Source organism: Penicillium subrubescens (assembly GCF_028828155.1).
Source record: "Penicillium subrubescens strain IBT 31985 chromosome Unknown utg000006l_segment0_segment0, whole genome shotgun sequence".
NCBI lineage: Eukaryota > Fungi > Ascomycota > Eurotiomycetes > Eurotiales > Aspergillaceae > Penicillium > Penicillium subrubescens.
In genome coordinates this window covers 1657480-1672943 of record NW_026643156.1, presented here as the reverse complement: position 1 = coordinate 1672943, position 15464 = coordinate 1657480, and the positions used below count along the sequence as shown (strand labels likewise).

At 48.7% G+C, this 15464-nt stretch overlaps 6 protein-coding genes across 6 annotated transcripts; 4 read left to right on the top strand and 2 right to left on the bottom strand.

Moving 5' to 3' along the window:
• The first annotated feature begins 12 nt into the window (after positions 1-12).
• Positions 13-1919, top strand: N7473_009092 (acyl-CoA dehydrogenase). The gene is made up of 4 exons (XM_057155031.1): positions 13-284; positions 364-1279; positions 1367-1476; positions 1563-1919. Exons 1-4 carry the CDS (start codon positions 83-85, stop codon positions 1607-1609), a joined length of 1275 nt encoding a protein of 424 aa, XP_057006161.1. The 5' UTR covers positions 13-82; the 3' UTR covers positions 1610-1919.
• Positions 1920-2244: 325 nt separating this feature from the next.
• N7473_009091 (putative ubiquitin conjugating enzyme (UbcD)) lies at positions 2245-3247 on the top strand (the record flags this gene model as incomplete). Its single annotated transcript, XM_057155030.1, has 5 exons — positions 2245-2288; positions 2399-2444; positions 2631-2660; positions 2835-3018; positions 3108-3247. 5 exons carry the CDS (start codon positions 2245-2247, stop codon positions 3245-3247), a joined length of 444 nt encoding a protein of 147 aa, XP_057006160.1.
• Positions 3248-4448: 1201 nt separating this feature from the next.
• N7473_009090 (uncharacterized protein) lies at positions 4449-6163 on the bottom strand (the record flags this gene model as incomplete). Its single annotated transcript, XM_057155029.1, has 4 exons — positions 4449-4474; positions 4536-5069; positions 5309-5422; positions 5641-6163. 4 exons carry the CDS (start codon positions 6161-6163, stop codon positions 4449-4451), a joined length of 1197 nt encoding a protein of 398 aa, XP_057006159.1.
• Positions 6164-9690: 3527 nt separating this feature from the next.
• Positions 9691-11690, top strand: N7473_009089 (GMC family oxidoreductase; the record flags this gene model as incomplete). The annotated part of the gene is made up of 2 exons (XM_057155028.1): positions 9691-10081; positions 10138-11690. 2 exons carry the CDS (start codon positions 9691-9693, stop codon positions 11688-11690), a joined length of 1944 nt encoding a protein of 647 aa, XP_057006158.1.
• Positions 11691-12280: 590 nt separating this feature from the next.
• On the bottom strand, positions 12281-12723 carry N7473_009088 (uncharacterized protein; the record flags this gene model as incomplete). Its single annotated transcript, XM_057155027.1, has 2 exons — positions 12281-12440; positions 12500-12723. 2 exons carry the CDS (start codon positions 12721-12723, stop codon positions 12281-12283), a joined length of 384 nt encoding a protein of 127 aa, XP_057006157.1.
• A 1859-nt stretch (positions 12724-14582) lies between these two features.
• On the top strand, positions 14583-15013 carry N7473_009087 (uncharacterized protein; the record flags this gene model as incomplete). Its single annotated transcript, XM_057155026.1, has 3 exons — positions 14583-14803; positions 14859-14929; positions 14994-15013. The coding sequence occupies 3 exons, from the start codon at positions 14583-14585 to the stop codon at positions 15011-15013; spliced, it is 312 nt and encodes a 103-aa protein (XP_057006156.1).
• Between the last annotated feature and the right edge of the window lie 451 nt (positions 15014-15464).

Genomic DNA, 15464 nt, shown 5'->3' with positions numbered 1-15464 from the left:
CGATTGATAACCCCGTTGCAGACAACTTTCTCTGCTCTCGTCTTTTCATTTTGTCTTTGGTTATATTTTTGTTTCTGTGAAAATGATAAATCGCACTCTTCTGCGTGCAGCTGCGCGCTCGCTCCAGGCTGGCCGTCCCGTCGCGGGTCGTCGGTATGCTTCCTCGGCAGTGTTTAACTGGGAGGACCCCCTCGCTGCGGAGGAGCTGTATACGTCAGAGGAATTGGCTATTCAGGATACTGCGCGACAGTACTGCCAGGAACGGTTGATGCCCCGGATCCTAGGTGAGTGTTCCATCAATTGACTGAGAAGTCGAGTTCGTTCGTTGCGCATTGAAACTAATAGACACCTCGATGTGAACAGAGGCCTACCGCAACGAAGACTATGACCGCAAGATTCTGGAGGAGATGGGCGAGCTCGGCCTTCTGGGCGCTTCAATCGAGGGATACGAGTGTGCTGGCGTGAGCACTGTGGCCTCAGGCCTGATCACCAAGGAGGTCGAGCGCGTGGACTCCGGATACCGATCAGGCATGTCGGTGCAGAGCTCATTGGCAATGACGGGTATCTACGAATTCGGTACGGAGGAGCAGAAGCAGCGCTTCCTCCCTGGTTTGGCCAAGGGCAAGATCGCCGGTTGCTTCGGCCTGACGGAGCCAAATCACGGCTCCGACCCTGGCTCCATGGAAACCGTGGCCCGCGAGCACCCGACACAGAAGGGCACATATCTGCTGACTGGCAGCAAGACCTGGATCACCAACTCGCCCATCGCGGACGTGGCGCTGGTCTGGGCCAAGCTGGAGACGACGGGAAAGATTAAGGGTTTCATCGTTGAGCGCTCGCGCTGCCCACCGGGTACATTCGAGACTCCCGCTATTAAGAATAAGAGCGCCTTGCGGGCGTCCATCACTGGTATGATCCAGATGGATGACTGCCCCGTGCCGGCGGAGAATATGTTCCCCGATGTGGAGGGCCTGACGGGACCGTTCACCTGCCTGAACAGCGCTCGTCTGGGAATTGCTTTTGGCAGCATGGGTGCCCTGGAGGACTGTCTTGCCCGTGCTCGGGAGTACAGTCTCGAGCGCAAGCAGTTCAAGGGTAACCCGCTGGCTAAGTACCAGCTCGTTCAGAAGAAGCTGGCTGATGCGGCGACGGATGCTGCTTATGGCACATTGGCTGCGGTTCAAGTGGCTCGTCTCAAGGATGCTGGCAAGGCTACGCCAGAGATGATCTCCATGATCAAGCGTCAGAACTGCGATCGGGCATTGGCCAACTCACGGATGTATGTTTCATTCCTTTTTTTTGCCTGTATCATTTATCTTCCGTTGCCTTGTCTCGAAACGAGATGCTAATTCTTTACGCTTGACAGTCTCCAAGAAATCTTTGGTGGTAATGCTGCCAGCGATGAGTACCACATTGGTCGCCATGTGGCCAACCTATTTGTGGTGCAGACCTACGAGGGTCAGAGTGACATTCACGGTAAGTGGTTTGCCATTCCTTGAATGCCCAATCTTGAGGCTGGTGCTTTTGGGCCGACAACTAATTATTTGCTTTTTCCTTGACAGCTCTGATTCTGGGCCGAGCCATCACTGGCAAGCAGGCCTTTGTTTGAGGTGGGAGTTGGATAATATTGTACTACACTTATTTGCATTCTTTTCCTTCCCTGTACTCAGGGTCATATAAACTTGTATAGAATCTTCCCAGACAAGGAAGAACTCGGAGCGCGGATGCCTTCCCCATCAGGCCAAGGCCAGCGCCTCACCCGCACGTGACATCATCGAGGGTCTGAAAAATGAAAAACTGAGGCATCAACTTTTTGAATACCACAAAGACCAACATATGATAAAGCAGATCTGTATCTCTGTAAAATCCCAACTTCTGACGAGTATCAAAGCAGACATAAACAAAATGTAGATTACCTCCGTAATAGACCCGAATACAGACCAAACCAACACCATTCAGACCAGCCCACCAGCCCTACTGTACGGGGGTCCTCGCCAAAAATACGCACTGGCGGGATGTGTCATGGTGTGGCGTGTATTGGTAATACCCATGAGACACCCGCCCGCCCACTTTTCCCCCTCTTTCTTCTTCTTTCTCTTCTTCATTTCCACACAAAAGCCGTAACCGTACGTGGAAACGCCTGACTGATCCAACTCGACCTGCCCTTCCCTCGCTGACCTGACCATCCTTGCTCTCTCCCTCGCAGTCTTCCCTTCCTCTCATACCACACCTCCATCGTCAGTCATGGCTCTTAAGCGCATTAACAAGGAACTCACTGATCTCGGCCGGTAAGGATCTGCCTACCACCCACCCAACACACCCCCCCGTACCCCTCTACGGTGTGGGCATCACACGAGCGAGAGACTCTACAGAGACTGACATTTTTCGTTTGTTATAGGGACCCCCCGTCCTCCTGCTCCGCCGGCCCTGTTGGAGATGATCTGGTATGATTTCCTCGCTTTCTTCGTCCCCTCGTTCTTCTCGGTCGCTCGGTGCCAAGGGCAGCCTTATCGTGTCGCGGGGCTGAAAGAAGACCCCCCAAAAGACCGCATATCGTCGGATCGTTCGAGGGAGGACTTGAGTATGATTTTGATTATATACTGACATTCAACTTTTCTTTGCTTTTACAGTTCCACTGGCAAGCAACTATCATGGGTCCCGTAAGTCGATACATTCCATTCATTGAACCTGAACCGGCGGGCTGCGGAGGGGCTTGGAGGGGCTGTGCAGTATCGTCAAAGTCCTTCCACAATGTCTTCTACAACGCCTCCAGATGCAGCGATACCGGTCATCTGTATTGATTGTATCATTTATACTAATATGTCATATTCTAGACTGACTCGCCATACTCCGGAGGTGTCTTCTTCCTCACCATCCACTTCCCCACCGACTACCCATTCAAGCCCCCCAAGGTCAACTTCACCACCCGCATCTACCACCCCAACATCAACTCCAACGGCAGTATCTGTCTGGACATCCTGAGGGACCAATGGAGCCCTGCCCTCACCATCTCTAAAGGTGCGTCAAACTTTAATTTGCCAAAATAATCCATTTTGCCACTCCCGACAAACACGAACTGAACCTTGTTGCTAACTATATCCCTCTAGTCCTACTCTCGATCTGCTCGATGCTCACAGACCCCAACCCGGATGACCCGCTGGTTCCCGAAATCGCGCATGTCTACAAGACGGACCGCCCTCGGTACGAGGCGACGGCTCGCGAATGGACTCGCAAGTACGCTATTTGATTGGCAATTATTCGACAAATCTGCCCTCCTCCTTCCTTCCGCGCGACCATGACCCAAGTCTAATCCTCGTCGCCTCTGCATCTTCCTTTTATTACTTCGTTAGATTCAAATCCGCGAAGCCTGGCGTACCGTGGTCGTAGAAACTCTGTGATGGTTCCAAATTCGTCTTCGTCGTTTCCTGCGTCTTCGCCGCTGTTTCATGTTTCTGTGTCTTGCCTTGTGTGTGATGCGCGCGCACCGCTTTGCTACGTCTAAACCCCATATTTGCGTGTCTCTCGTCTCTGTGTGTTAGTTAACTGGGACATGGCATATTCCAACGATCATTATGACCAAAACTCCTCCTGCATATGGCATCTTCTTTTTTTCCTTGCCCCTCGAGGCTTCTGGGGGTGTCTTGGCTTCTATGAGACCTGTTCTCCGATTCGTCCTTGCTTTTGTCTTCTACTCGAAAGAACCAAAAAAGGAACCGGAAAATCCACGAAAACATACCTATACTTTCTTGGTGACAATCGCTGGGAGGATCTTCTGCTCTACCCAACAGACACCCCTTTCGTGCGAATGACCCGTGGAAGTATGGCTTTCTTACTTGTCGGAATGAGACATTGGAACATTGAACGCTTGGTGGATTGGGATTGAATCGAGGAAGTGATATTAAAGATTATCTGGAGAGCATCGTTATGGTTGGACTTGGTGTTTTGGTTTTTGCTGGATCAGGCTGGCAGAGGGGGGTCGTTACGATTTTCTTTCTTTGTCGTCGATAGCAATTACTAGCACAATCCAGGCAGGCCCGTCTCTGTGTGAAGAAGATCTTTCTTGTAGAGTGTAGATGATCTTGTAAGATAAAAGGCTTTGCTGTTTTGTACGCTGAATAGCTTGGGCGGAGTATATGGCCAGAGTTTTCTTAGTTTAAGGTATCATCGCCCAGGAGCGAGGCATATTAAGGATAGAAATGGCTTTTCATGTCTTGTAAATCCCAACTACCATCACATTGATCTATGGCTGTCAAGTAGACCTGAGAAGCAGCAAATCGTATTTTCCATGAAGTTCATCACTTCGGTTATATCACTTCGGTTATATCACTTCGGTTATACTAAGAGATCTCTGATGCTGAGTCTGAAATGCAAATTCCGCTGCCTATATTCTAATCTACTGTGCTAACTAGGAGTGGCTAGACGAGGGTTCTAGGACGTATGGACTGGGCTTAAAGATCCATATCTCCCCAAAGTGCTATCCGTGAAGTCAATAAGGCGATCTTCGGAGTAAATGGAAGGCGGGATGTGGTACTTACAACCTTCATCACGCTTTGGTTGCTTTCTGCGAACAAACGATTTGATCAGGCGAAAGAACTTGATGAACTGGTACCGTAGAATCAACCATTCCGATGGCCCTGTTACCCGCTCAGACCACGAGCTCTCCAAATTCCGGCCAATCTGATTCGTATCGCCCTCGGGATCATTCTGCATCTGTTGCACAACCTGAGTTCTCCAAACTTTGTATATACCTCCGAAGAAGCGAGAAAGGTTTCTCAAGTTGGCCACGACCATAAAGTTCACTAAACCGAGGACCAGAGCCGTGACACTGAAGGCAGTCTTTGTGCCGCTCATATCGATATTCGGAATTGCCCATACCGCGGCGCAAAATGCGAGTGGAAGGTAGAAAATGCTCACATATGTGAGAAGCTTTACATTCTGTCCCAAGTGATTCGAGTTTCGGGTCTCACTTAGAGCACTTGCGTTGAATAGTCCGTCCCGACGAGCTTTGACCGTTTCAACAGTGTCGTCTATTTGACGCTTGATTTCTTCGGGAGTGCCGCATGACCCTTCTATCTGGTTGACAAGAGTTTTCAACTCTGGGAGTGGTCATCGAGGAAAGGCTCGATCCGAGCCTCCATTGACTGATCTTGTCCATAATGCTACTTCGGAATTCCTGTATACACGCAAGAATCCAGGAATACTTCTTGGATGTAGATAGTTGGTCATCGTCAAATATGAGCTTGATGTATCTTTCCGGATCCATAAAATCTTCTCGAAGGAGATCTGCGACCTTGTCCATAAGACAGACTTAGCCATCGAGACGTGAGCATTGAGTACGCCTCTTTGATGAGCGCAACCTCGCTAACCTGGATTTGGCCAATTTCCAGAACAGATTTCCGTGGCTGGGGGAAGGTGTTGCGCTCTATATAAATGTTAAACCACCTGTGTGTTTCGGATGGACATAACACGAGTATCGTTCCCCATTGGGATGATAACTTTGGGCGTAAAGCGTTCTCCCCACTCGCATAACCGTCCTCTGTTACGACAAGTGTGGTGATTGCGCTGCGGCGAAACCACGGCACGCCAGGGTGTTTGTAAATGGGGCCAGTTTTTCAAAATTCCCTTTCTGAAGAACGGAACCTGTGGACGATGATTTCGTAGAAGGTGATGTGGAAGGCGCGGGAGGCATCAACATTAGGGTTAATTCGATCGAGGTTCCTGCACTTGTAACTGCCGACAGCCCTTTGCAGACGATCACTCTTCGCCATGGTGCAACAAAGCTTTCCTCTTGCTTCATTTCTGAATCTTCAGCCAACACAACGTCGTCGTTTGAGAAAAAATAGCATCCATATCCCATTCGATATACAGCCCATCTAACAATGCCGGTGTTTGGAGAAGGAACATGGTCCAGAATACAGAAATCAAACAGCTCTGAATCCAGACTATTTCCTCTGTTTTCGAATTCGCGAAGCTTCTGCAACCGGTCTTGCGTATTTTGGGAGTCGGGCGAATAAAAAGTTGACAAGGCTTTCTCGGCATTAAGAAGATGCGGGAGATCAAAGAGTAGTTGGATTCGGTTGTCGGAAGGCACTTTGGACACCAAGGTGTTCTGGCCCAAGGTCGTGATTGTTTCTTTTAATTCTGCCGGCGTATCTGGGGCCATATATCCGAGTACAAAATTTTGACAGAATGCCGTTTCTGGAGGTTTCAGCTCAGATATTATATTGCGCGTGCACCACGCTTCCAATATCTGCCTGTCACTGTCCTCGATCAAAGCAGTAATCGAATCTCGTGGTAGTGTATCTGTAGACCCTGCTCTGGGATTTTTCCTTGATCAACGTGAACAGATAATCGTATCACTTTGAAATTCGCGTACACTACCTTTTGATTCCGTCTATAGCTGCATCTGACTTAGGAGCCTGATAGAATACATGGACAGACCCTTTTTCATCTCCGCAACGAATAATGGTATCGTTCTTCCTGGCGCGTACGGCGTCCAATCCTCCAAGGATCGCCAGATCATGGGATTGTGCTGAATTATGTGAGGCTTGTTTACCATCGGAGAAGATTCCGTGGAGTGTCTTCGTGTGCTCTTCAATGGCACTTCTATGGTCCTCGACATGGCTAATGAGGGACTTGCCAAGTTTCCAGGGATATAGGGGTCCCATCGAGCTAATATAAGGCAAATATTAATTCCATTAGGTACTTTGGTCTTGCTCTCAGGTTGGGGGCTGTTTTGTAACACGTCCTGTTTTTATGCGTGATTACAGTGCATGGGCTCAGCTAGCGTTTAACCTGTGCTACAGTTTCTTAGGCGCTGGACTGAATGCCCTCCATCAATCAAACCAATACAATTGGCTGGGCTTCCTGCAAGAAACGTTTCAAGGCGCTAGTAGGCTCCACCCAACCCATTAATGGACTAGCGTTAATTGAGGAGAGAAGGTAACGACTATGTGTATACTCGGAGTATTGTGCCTATGAAAGACAACAAAATTAGTCTCCAATTAGTTAAAATGAGGGCATCGTGAAAAGACTAGCTTGGAGAAGACGCAACTTTGGCCAGGCGAAACATGCCACTCGACAAGGAAATTGCCGGCACCTTCAGACGATCCGTGATGTTGAATCCCAGAGCTGGCGATTGGTCGCAAGGGCCATCTTCAGTTGCCGCAGTAAAGTCCGGTGACGAGGTGTCGTTTTTGATAGAAAAACACTGCGTTGATGAGGCCTTTGGAATACCATCTTGCCCATCTCTGGATTTTCCGAGCAATTGGTCATGGAAAATTCGAATGCAAAGCGGAATAATCCTTCGACATTGAAATAACTGAGCCTCTGACAGATGTAGAAGGGATCACTGCTGGTATAATTCCGCTTCGATACTTCGATCGAGCTGGATCTGGTCCATCTCTTATCGAGATCGACACCGGTATTCACCTGCTCAACATTCCAATAGATTCGTGGCGAGAAATCATTCATCAGGAGGCGTGAGTTCCGGATGGCGAAAACGATAGGAAAAACCGGACTAGGGGAATAGGAGGTGTCATTGCGAGGAAAGATCAAGTCCACTTCCACAACCCTGGGAGTGATGGTTGCCCAAGTGCCGCTGAGGGTTTGCAGCAGGGCCAGAAGAGGCCAGCTCCGATGAAGAAGAACCATTCTGATACCCCCGAGAAAACGATTGTAGGATACCGGCAAGTGCCACACTTTGAAGAGACAAGAGACAGCGGAATTCAGCTGTTCAAATGTTTTCATATTTTCGAAGCCCCTGACAGGCGTACCTTTTATCCTCATGGCCCGTTACATCGTGAATGCAGCCAAAACCTCGCTTTTGATTCTCCACGCTACGCCTTGGCGTTTGCTTGACATTTTGCCATATTATCCGGCTTGGCAGAGCTCTAGTACTAGGCAACATTGACAAGGCTGAAAACTGGGGACAGTCAATTCCCCGGACCCCTGCTGGTGGCCTCGTAGGCCGGGTGTCAGTATGCGGACTTGGAAGAATCATGCTGTCAAGAATGATGGTTCAAAAGACATTTAGAAAGACCTTCTGAAAGACAGGAAGTTGAAGCGTATTTGAGAGTATAGAGTGTCGTGCGGGAAGCCTCGACCCAGAAGTATCATAATAATATAAACAATCTTAGCCTTTGTTTGAAGAAAGTCAAGAGCAAAAGTATTTGGATCAAATTGGGTTAAGTCTTCTGGAAGTACCCTTTCCATAATCTAATGGCGTAGTTCACGCAAACTCATAGCTAAAGGAGGATGAGGCCGAGGCGGGGATTTCTTGCATATTGTGTGGAAGTATTGAGATAGTTAGCTGTGTGTGTCTCGTATCAGTGTTGGAGAGCCACTAGAATTGATATCATTTGGCAGCTTTTATCTACGTATGCCTAGGCTGGTCTCATATAACTGCTTCTACGACCTAGTTGGTAGCATCTGTATTTAAAGGACGATCGGTATCAAGATGGTCGAACAATGAAACCCAAAACAAATCATCAACGCGGGTCGAATTCGCTTTCACTCAAAATTAGCAACCCGCCTTACCAGTGGTTTACCTAGTGGTCTTATGACCCGATGGACAAACCACTGGAGATGAGTTATGAAGCACATCAAGCCTGGCCTCACTCGAATATATGCCCCCCTTTAGTCGGCTTGAATCAATTGGATAGCGCGATGTCTACCGACATAGCCCTGTTTGTTCGTGACCCTCCACGAACCTGCACAGTCTCAATTCAGTGGATAATGAATTTTACGAGCTTGAGTACGCCCTAGTGACTATATAGTTGGTCAACCTCAAGCCCTTTGATGAAGCACGTGCTCTTCTAATTGTCTGTGGAATATCTAAAGAGGATAATTTGGGGAGAGGTTCTCATGTAGGAAAGCTGATTGTATTTTGACTGGCAAGAACCTGATCGAGAAAACGAGCTCATAGTCGGGATTAGACAGAACTTTATGTATTCTTTTTATGAAGAAAATCTATTACTGTCGCCACTCGTGAGTCGTGTACATATGGTCCTCTTAGGCTCTTACCGTGTCGTTTCCCCACTTAGGGAACCCCACTCCGCAGTGGAAAGTGCAGTCGACAGAGCGATCAACACCTAAAGAAGAAAGACCCGAATCAAGCTAAGAATAAAATAGTCAGTGTCGTCAAATACTATCCCATTTTAAGAAACATCAAAGAATCTGGCCAGCAGAAAACGCCCCTGAAAAAACCTTGTTTGCAACTTTCTTGGCATCACCAGGTCACTGACCTGTCAGTCATATTGACCCCATACCACTCTGCTCTGGAAAGGACCAATCACTGACAACCAAAGTGGATCCTCGTTGGAAGATCAACAGGGATGGCAGGTGAACCCTGCAGAGTACAAATTAAACTATCGACGATCGTTCGGGCATTGCTGCTAGAAACGGGCTAGACGCGACCTGTCTACAGTGGGACCTCCTCCACAGTCCACGAGCCAGAAAGTCTCTCTCCACAGCCGCGGCATAATAACCTGAAGTTTCAACGGAGTTCAACGGTCTTCAACGGCTTTAGCGAGAGTGGAGAGAGATTGCCAGAATTGCACCGAATACCGATGGACGATCAGAGCCATGCTGTTTCAGGGGGGAATCAAATTCCACCTTGATATAAAGGCTTGGTAGGAATCCCGGCATCTTGGATTCACCACTCACTCCTAGTCATTCCTTATTTTGAATATGATTCTTCCGCATCTGTTTGGCCTGTTGGCCGCCACTGCTGGCCTCGCTAAGGCTGTTAATATAACCGGTTACGAATACGTTGTCGTTGGTTCTGGTGCCGGTGGTGGTCCTTTGGCTGCTCGTCTTGCTCTGGCTGGCCACAAGACGCTGCTGCTTGAAGCTGGTGATGACCAGGGTCAAACATTCAACTATAGCATCCCTGCCTACTCGGCCAGAGCCTCCGAGGATGAGAAGCTTTCATGGAACTTCTTTGTTCATCACTATGCCGATGACGAGCGCCAGGCTCGCGATTACAAGACTACCTACGAAACCCCCAGTGGCGAGCTATACACTGGCCTGAGTCCTCCTGAAGGCTCCAAGTTGATGGGAACTCTCTACCCTCGTACTGGTATGCATCATGCTCCCGATGAATTTTGAAACGATTCTAATAGTCTATTATTTTAGGTACCCTCGGAGGATGCACTGCCCACAATGCCTTGATCGCTGTCTACCCCCACCAGTCCGACTTTGAATACATCTCAACCTTGACTGGTGACAGCTCTTGGTCGCCGGATAATATGCGCAAGTACTTCACCAAGCTGGAGAGGAACCACTACTTGCTCCCCGGCATGGAGGGTCACGGTTACGGTGGCTGGCTCCAGACCGAGACTGCTCCTCTGAGCATTGTCCTCGAGGACCCCCAGCTCCTCAGCATGCTTACCGGTGGTGCCTTTGCTCTTGGTAACTTGACCGATAATGTCATCAACATTGCTACCCTGCTGGCCGGCGATGCCAATGCTGATACCACCACTCGTGATACCGTCTCTGGCTACTATCAAATTCCTATCTCGACCGACGACGCCCACCGTAACGGTGCCCGTGAATTCATTATCGCTGTGCGAGATGCCAAGAACCTTGACGGCACCAAGAAGTACCCTCTCGATGTTCGCATGAACACCCACGTTACCAAGGTGACGTTCGACGAGACCGTTAGCCCGCCCCGTGCTACTGGTGTCGAGTTCCTCGATGGCCGGCATCTCTACAAGGCTAGCCCCCTGTCAAAGACCGCCGCTGCTGGTATCCCTGGCTCAGCCACTGCTTCCCGTGAGGTCATCGTTGCCGGTGGTGTCTATAACTCTCCCCAGCTCCTCAAGCTGAGTGGTATCGGTCCCGCCGACGAGTTGAACAAGTTCGGTATCAAGGTCATCTCCGATCTCCCCGGTGTCGGCACCAACCTCCAGGACCACTACGAAATCTCCGTCCAGGGCAGAATCGAGGAGGACTTCTCCTGCCTGAACGGCTGCACCTTCAGCATCCACGACGAGGCCGACCCCTGCATCAACCGCTGGGAGACTCCCATCCTCGGCGACCGCGGCATCTACTCCTCCCCCGGTCTCGCCGCCACCATGCTGTACAAGAGCTCCGTTACAGCCGATGACAGCTTCGACATCTTCTGCTTCGGTGGCCCCGTCAACTTCCGCGGCTACTTCCCCGACTACAGCATCAACGCCACTGACGAGCACAACTGGTTCACCTGGGCTATCCTGAAGGCTCACCCCCGCAACACCGCCGGTACTGTTGCCCTGCAGTCCGCTGATCCCCTCGACATGCCCAAGATCACTTTCAACTACTTCGACACCGGTGTCGGCGACTACGACGCCGATCTGACCGCTCTCTACGAAGCCATCGAGCTCGCCCGTGACGCCTTTAAGCGTCAACTCGTTAACGTCACCGAGGTTCTCCCCGGTGCTGCCGTGACTTCCAAGGAAGATGTCGAGACATACGTTAAGGATGCTGCTTGGGGCCACCACGCCTCGTGCACCTGTCCAATTGGTGCTGATGGTGATCCCATGGCCGTGTTGGACTCTAAGTTCCGTGTCCGTGGTGTCTCTGGTCTTCGTGTGGTTGACGCCTCCGTCTACCCCAAGATCCCGGGTACTTTCACGGCCGTGTCTACCTACATGGTTGCTGAGAAGGCGGCTGATGAGATCCTGAGCGAACTTGCTGCTAGCTCTTGATTGATGTAGATCAGTTAACTGAATTGGATGAGATAGGGGGTTGGGGCATGTGTGAATGTATATACGCGTTTGGTGTTTTCAAGACGGGGTGTTTTTTTTACTTTGTACTTTTAATATATAATTCAATAAAACAAGCAAGAGACAAGAAGGTCTACGTGAAACCATCAAAATGCATACAGTAAAGATAACTGTATTGGTGAGGCTGAGAGCCCTCCTTCACACAAAGATCAAATTGACGGACATGGCATTCCAAGCTGCTCGGTAGCTCGGAATTCCGAGAAAAAGGTGAAAGATGGCTCCAAATGGACTTTCAGCGATCCCCCTCCCTAGTGAACCGCAGGCCCAGAACCAACTTTACGGCCCTCGGCGGGTTGAGATTCCAGCAACGCAAAGAAGGCGGCACATGTTTCTGTCAGGTCTTTTATGTTGTAAGGGAATTAAAAAGACGGCTATACTCAGTGCATGCCCGTCACCACATTGGATTCACGAACCGATCTGTCTACCGCGAAGGATACAGTAGTGCAAAAGCTGATATTGGCGAAAATTCTATCTCATATCACATAAAACATAATCATGGTGAATGAATGCACTCAAGCAAGGAAAGCTTGAAGCTTCGCCTTATCCAAAATCTCCGCCTCAATCAACCGCCCGGTCTCAGAGACCTCTCCCTTAACGAGCTGATAACGCACCAGCGCAGGGACATTGTTGACCTTCCACTGCGTGCGGTAGATGTTCTTGAGATCTTTCCATCTAGAGATAGAGATAAGCTGTGTTTTCTATGTTCTTAGATCGCAAATTTGAACACTCACTGTAATTTCTCTCCCACAGAGACGTAAGCTACAGTCGGCGCATCGGGCGCAGTGAACGCGGCATCGATGTGCGGCAGTGCGGCGCGAACGTCGGGACACCATGGCTGCTTGGTGATAGCGTCATCTCCGGAGATGAACGCAAGGAAGAGCTTAGCCTTGGGACCCTCGGGGACTTCGAGGAGCTTGGCAGAGGCCGGTAGGGTGAAGTTCTTGATGATAGGCATTTTGGCCGGGGGCGTTTGGAGATGGAAAGGTGGTGTTGGAGTTGTCTTGGGCTCAGTATTGCAGTGACAGGTGTTCTCAACTGTCTAGTGGCGTTATGCAAACGCGGGAGCTTATGCGGTGTGAGTCTTCGGAGAAAATGATGCCATTCGGGTGCTTTGTTGGCTGATCGGCGATTGGGAAATTCTGCAACAATCCGCATGGTGGGTACAGAATAGTATGGCGCACAATGGTGGGCACTCAGAATTTGCATAAAAATGCCAAGCACTGCTTTAGTCATATCGACACCTACCCCCATACAGTACGCATAGGCAAAAAATTACGTCTATTTAAGCTCTTGTGTAAAGTGGCAATAAATAGTGATATATCACACTGGGATAATAAAGAATACAGCAAGTTGGCTGTTAAAAACTTTCTGTGAGGTTTGTATTGTCCTAGTTATGCACATAAGATCGTTATGCCCCCGCCCGCTAATAGCCGTCGTATGTGGGAGGAGTTGGGTTTACGTGTCAACAAGTTATACATGTAGAAACTCGAAAACTTATGGGACTGACGCCGAATTAAGTGCCTTAAAGCATATCCAATCTTCCACCCATAGCTAAGACGGAAAATGAGCAATCGAGCCCTCGCCATTCTACAAAGCTGAATGTTCTACACCTACAGGCAGTCATAGATTAGGGTATTTATCATACTCATTAAACGAGCTGAAGGCTATAGTTTCTAGTTAGCCTCTTCTAATCGAATGCTAGACTACCCTTGTACTCCAACTACCGAGTCAGTCATGGGTGACTGTAACTTTCTTTCGTCTTGTCTTTCGTCTTGTTTCCTTTTTAGTTTGCCATGATAGTTGCAAGGCTACTTCTTGAGAGAGTTAGCCATTTGTAGAACAGTAGGATCCTCGACTCCTGGGATCAATTTCTTAGGAGATAGATCTTGGAGCAATTTAGGTGTATGTCACGATGAACGAGCCAGGGCTTTAACTAAGGACTCAACCACCAACTACAGACAGGCGGCTCGGCTACTTCTCCAGATTCAGTTTCCCCGCCATCCTCTCCCAGCCCTGGTTATTGAGGCTTTTTCTAACGCTGCAGTCATATACATTTACGTACAAGTTTGCGACAGAACTACTTTTTCAGCGCTCTTGGCAGCAATAAGACGGCGTTCTTGGCGTCTTGGCAATTCTTAATATAGAAAGGAACGGGTTAGATCCGCTTAGCACCAGGTGCGGAGAATATGGCCTTGTTAGAGAATAGTCTTCCCCGCTTGCTCCTGTCCTAGTGCCATGTGCCTGTCAACTACTTCTATCATTATTCCCTTGCTTATTTGCGTCCTGCTTGTTCTCTAAGGATTTGATACATAAGTTGTGTTTTACTTGGATTGAATGTAGTCTTGCTTCAGCCATCCTCGTATAGATACGAGATAGCCCGTTAGTCTGCTAGGCATGTCGACTCCGCTAAGCAGCTTGAAGTGTCATTCGGTAACATCGCCTTGTTCTTTTTGCAGAGCCATTTGGATAGTCGGCTTCTGCCTTCAATATATCTCAGGTATCTCTGAACTTGCTAGCCTGATTCATCTAGCCCTGCCCGTTCAAGCTACCAATAGCCAATGTAACCTCGTATACTAGTTTCTGTCCAAATGGCTTCTTTTGGAGTAACGTATCATTGACTGAAGAATGAAGGTGAACAGGACCATCCCAGGCTAAATGTAGTAGAAGCGAGTATACATTTGCTATTTTTACCGTTTAGTGTATCCTACCTTGGTCATTACCCAGATATGTATATAACGAGCTCAAAATCCAGCTAATCTCAAGGCATTCTATACCCCTCAAAAATCATTCGCAACATCTTTGCAGACTGCCAATATGAAGACCATTTCTGCAATCCTCTGCCTCGCCCTCCCTCTGCTGGCAAGCGCCGCCCCAAGTCTCGAAAAGAGGACAATGTGCAACGTTTTCAATAACGATGGCGCCGTGAAGTGCAGAAGCAAGCCATATTTCGACGCTCATGTAGTTACGACCATTGGTGATGGGGATGCCTGGGACTTTTCTTGTTACAAGTCGGGAGACTGCTATAGAGGCGTCTGGTAATCATGCTCTCCGAAGCCAATGCTAGGGATAACAGATACTAATAATTTCCAGCTCATGGGATTACAACTGGGAGTTGGAGTGCTATATCAATGGTTATTATACTTCAGATCATTGCAACTCCGGTAAGTTCACGTCCTCCTTCAGTATTCGAGGCCCTGAGACTGACAAAACGTGCTTTTGTCGCAGAAAATCTGAAGAAATGTTGAAGAGGGGTAAGATCTAGCTTTGTGGGATGGATAGCAATATTCCTGTAGAAACCAGATACACGTCGAAGGAATGTATGCAATGAATATGAGATTAGTAGTACCGAAATTTCCACGACAAAACAATTTAGTCCGGCTCAATGAGAACATTGTGAAATACGCGTAGTAGGTAAATACTGGCATCTGAGACTAAGGGTTGAGACACCCAGCAGCGATTTACTCAATTCTTCTGCAACGACTTTTCTCAATTGGCTCTTTATTAATGGCTATTCATGATATAATAGCATCCCATCTGAACAAATCGTATAGTATACTACTTCTGCTACGCCCAGCATAGTGTAAATCTTTTCGAGACGATGCAAGAAATATCGCAGACATTGATCACCTCACATTCAGGCGGGGAAATGCTGGAGGTTCGAAAAGGTCAGAGAGCTTCACCATAGCGCATGTATTA

Bases quoted from the DNA above. Each gene is read 5' to 3' on its own strand.
- N7473_009092 (XM_057155031.1), top strand. From the start codon at position 83: ATGATAAATCGCACTCTTCTGCGTGCAGCTGCGCGCTCGCTCCAGGCT. The intron at 285-363 runs GTGAGTGTTCCA...CGATGTGAACAG, and splicing joins GTTGATGCCCCGGATCCTAG to AGGCCTACCGCAACGAAGAC. The intron at 1,477-1,562 runs GTAAGTGGTTTG...TTTCCTTGACAG, and splicing joins GGGTCAGAGTGACATTCACG to CTCTGATTCTGGGCCGAGCC.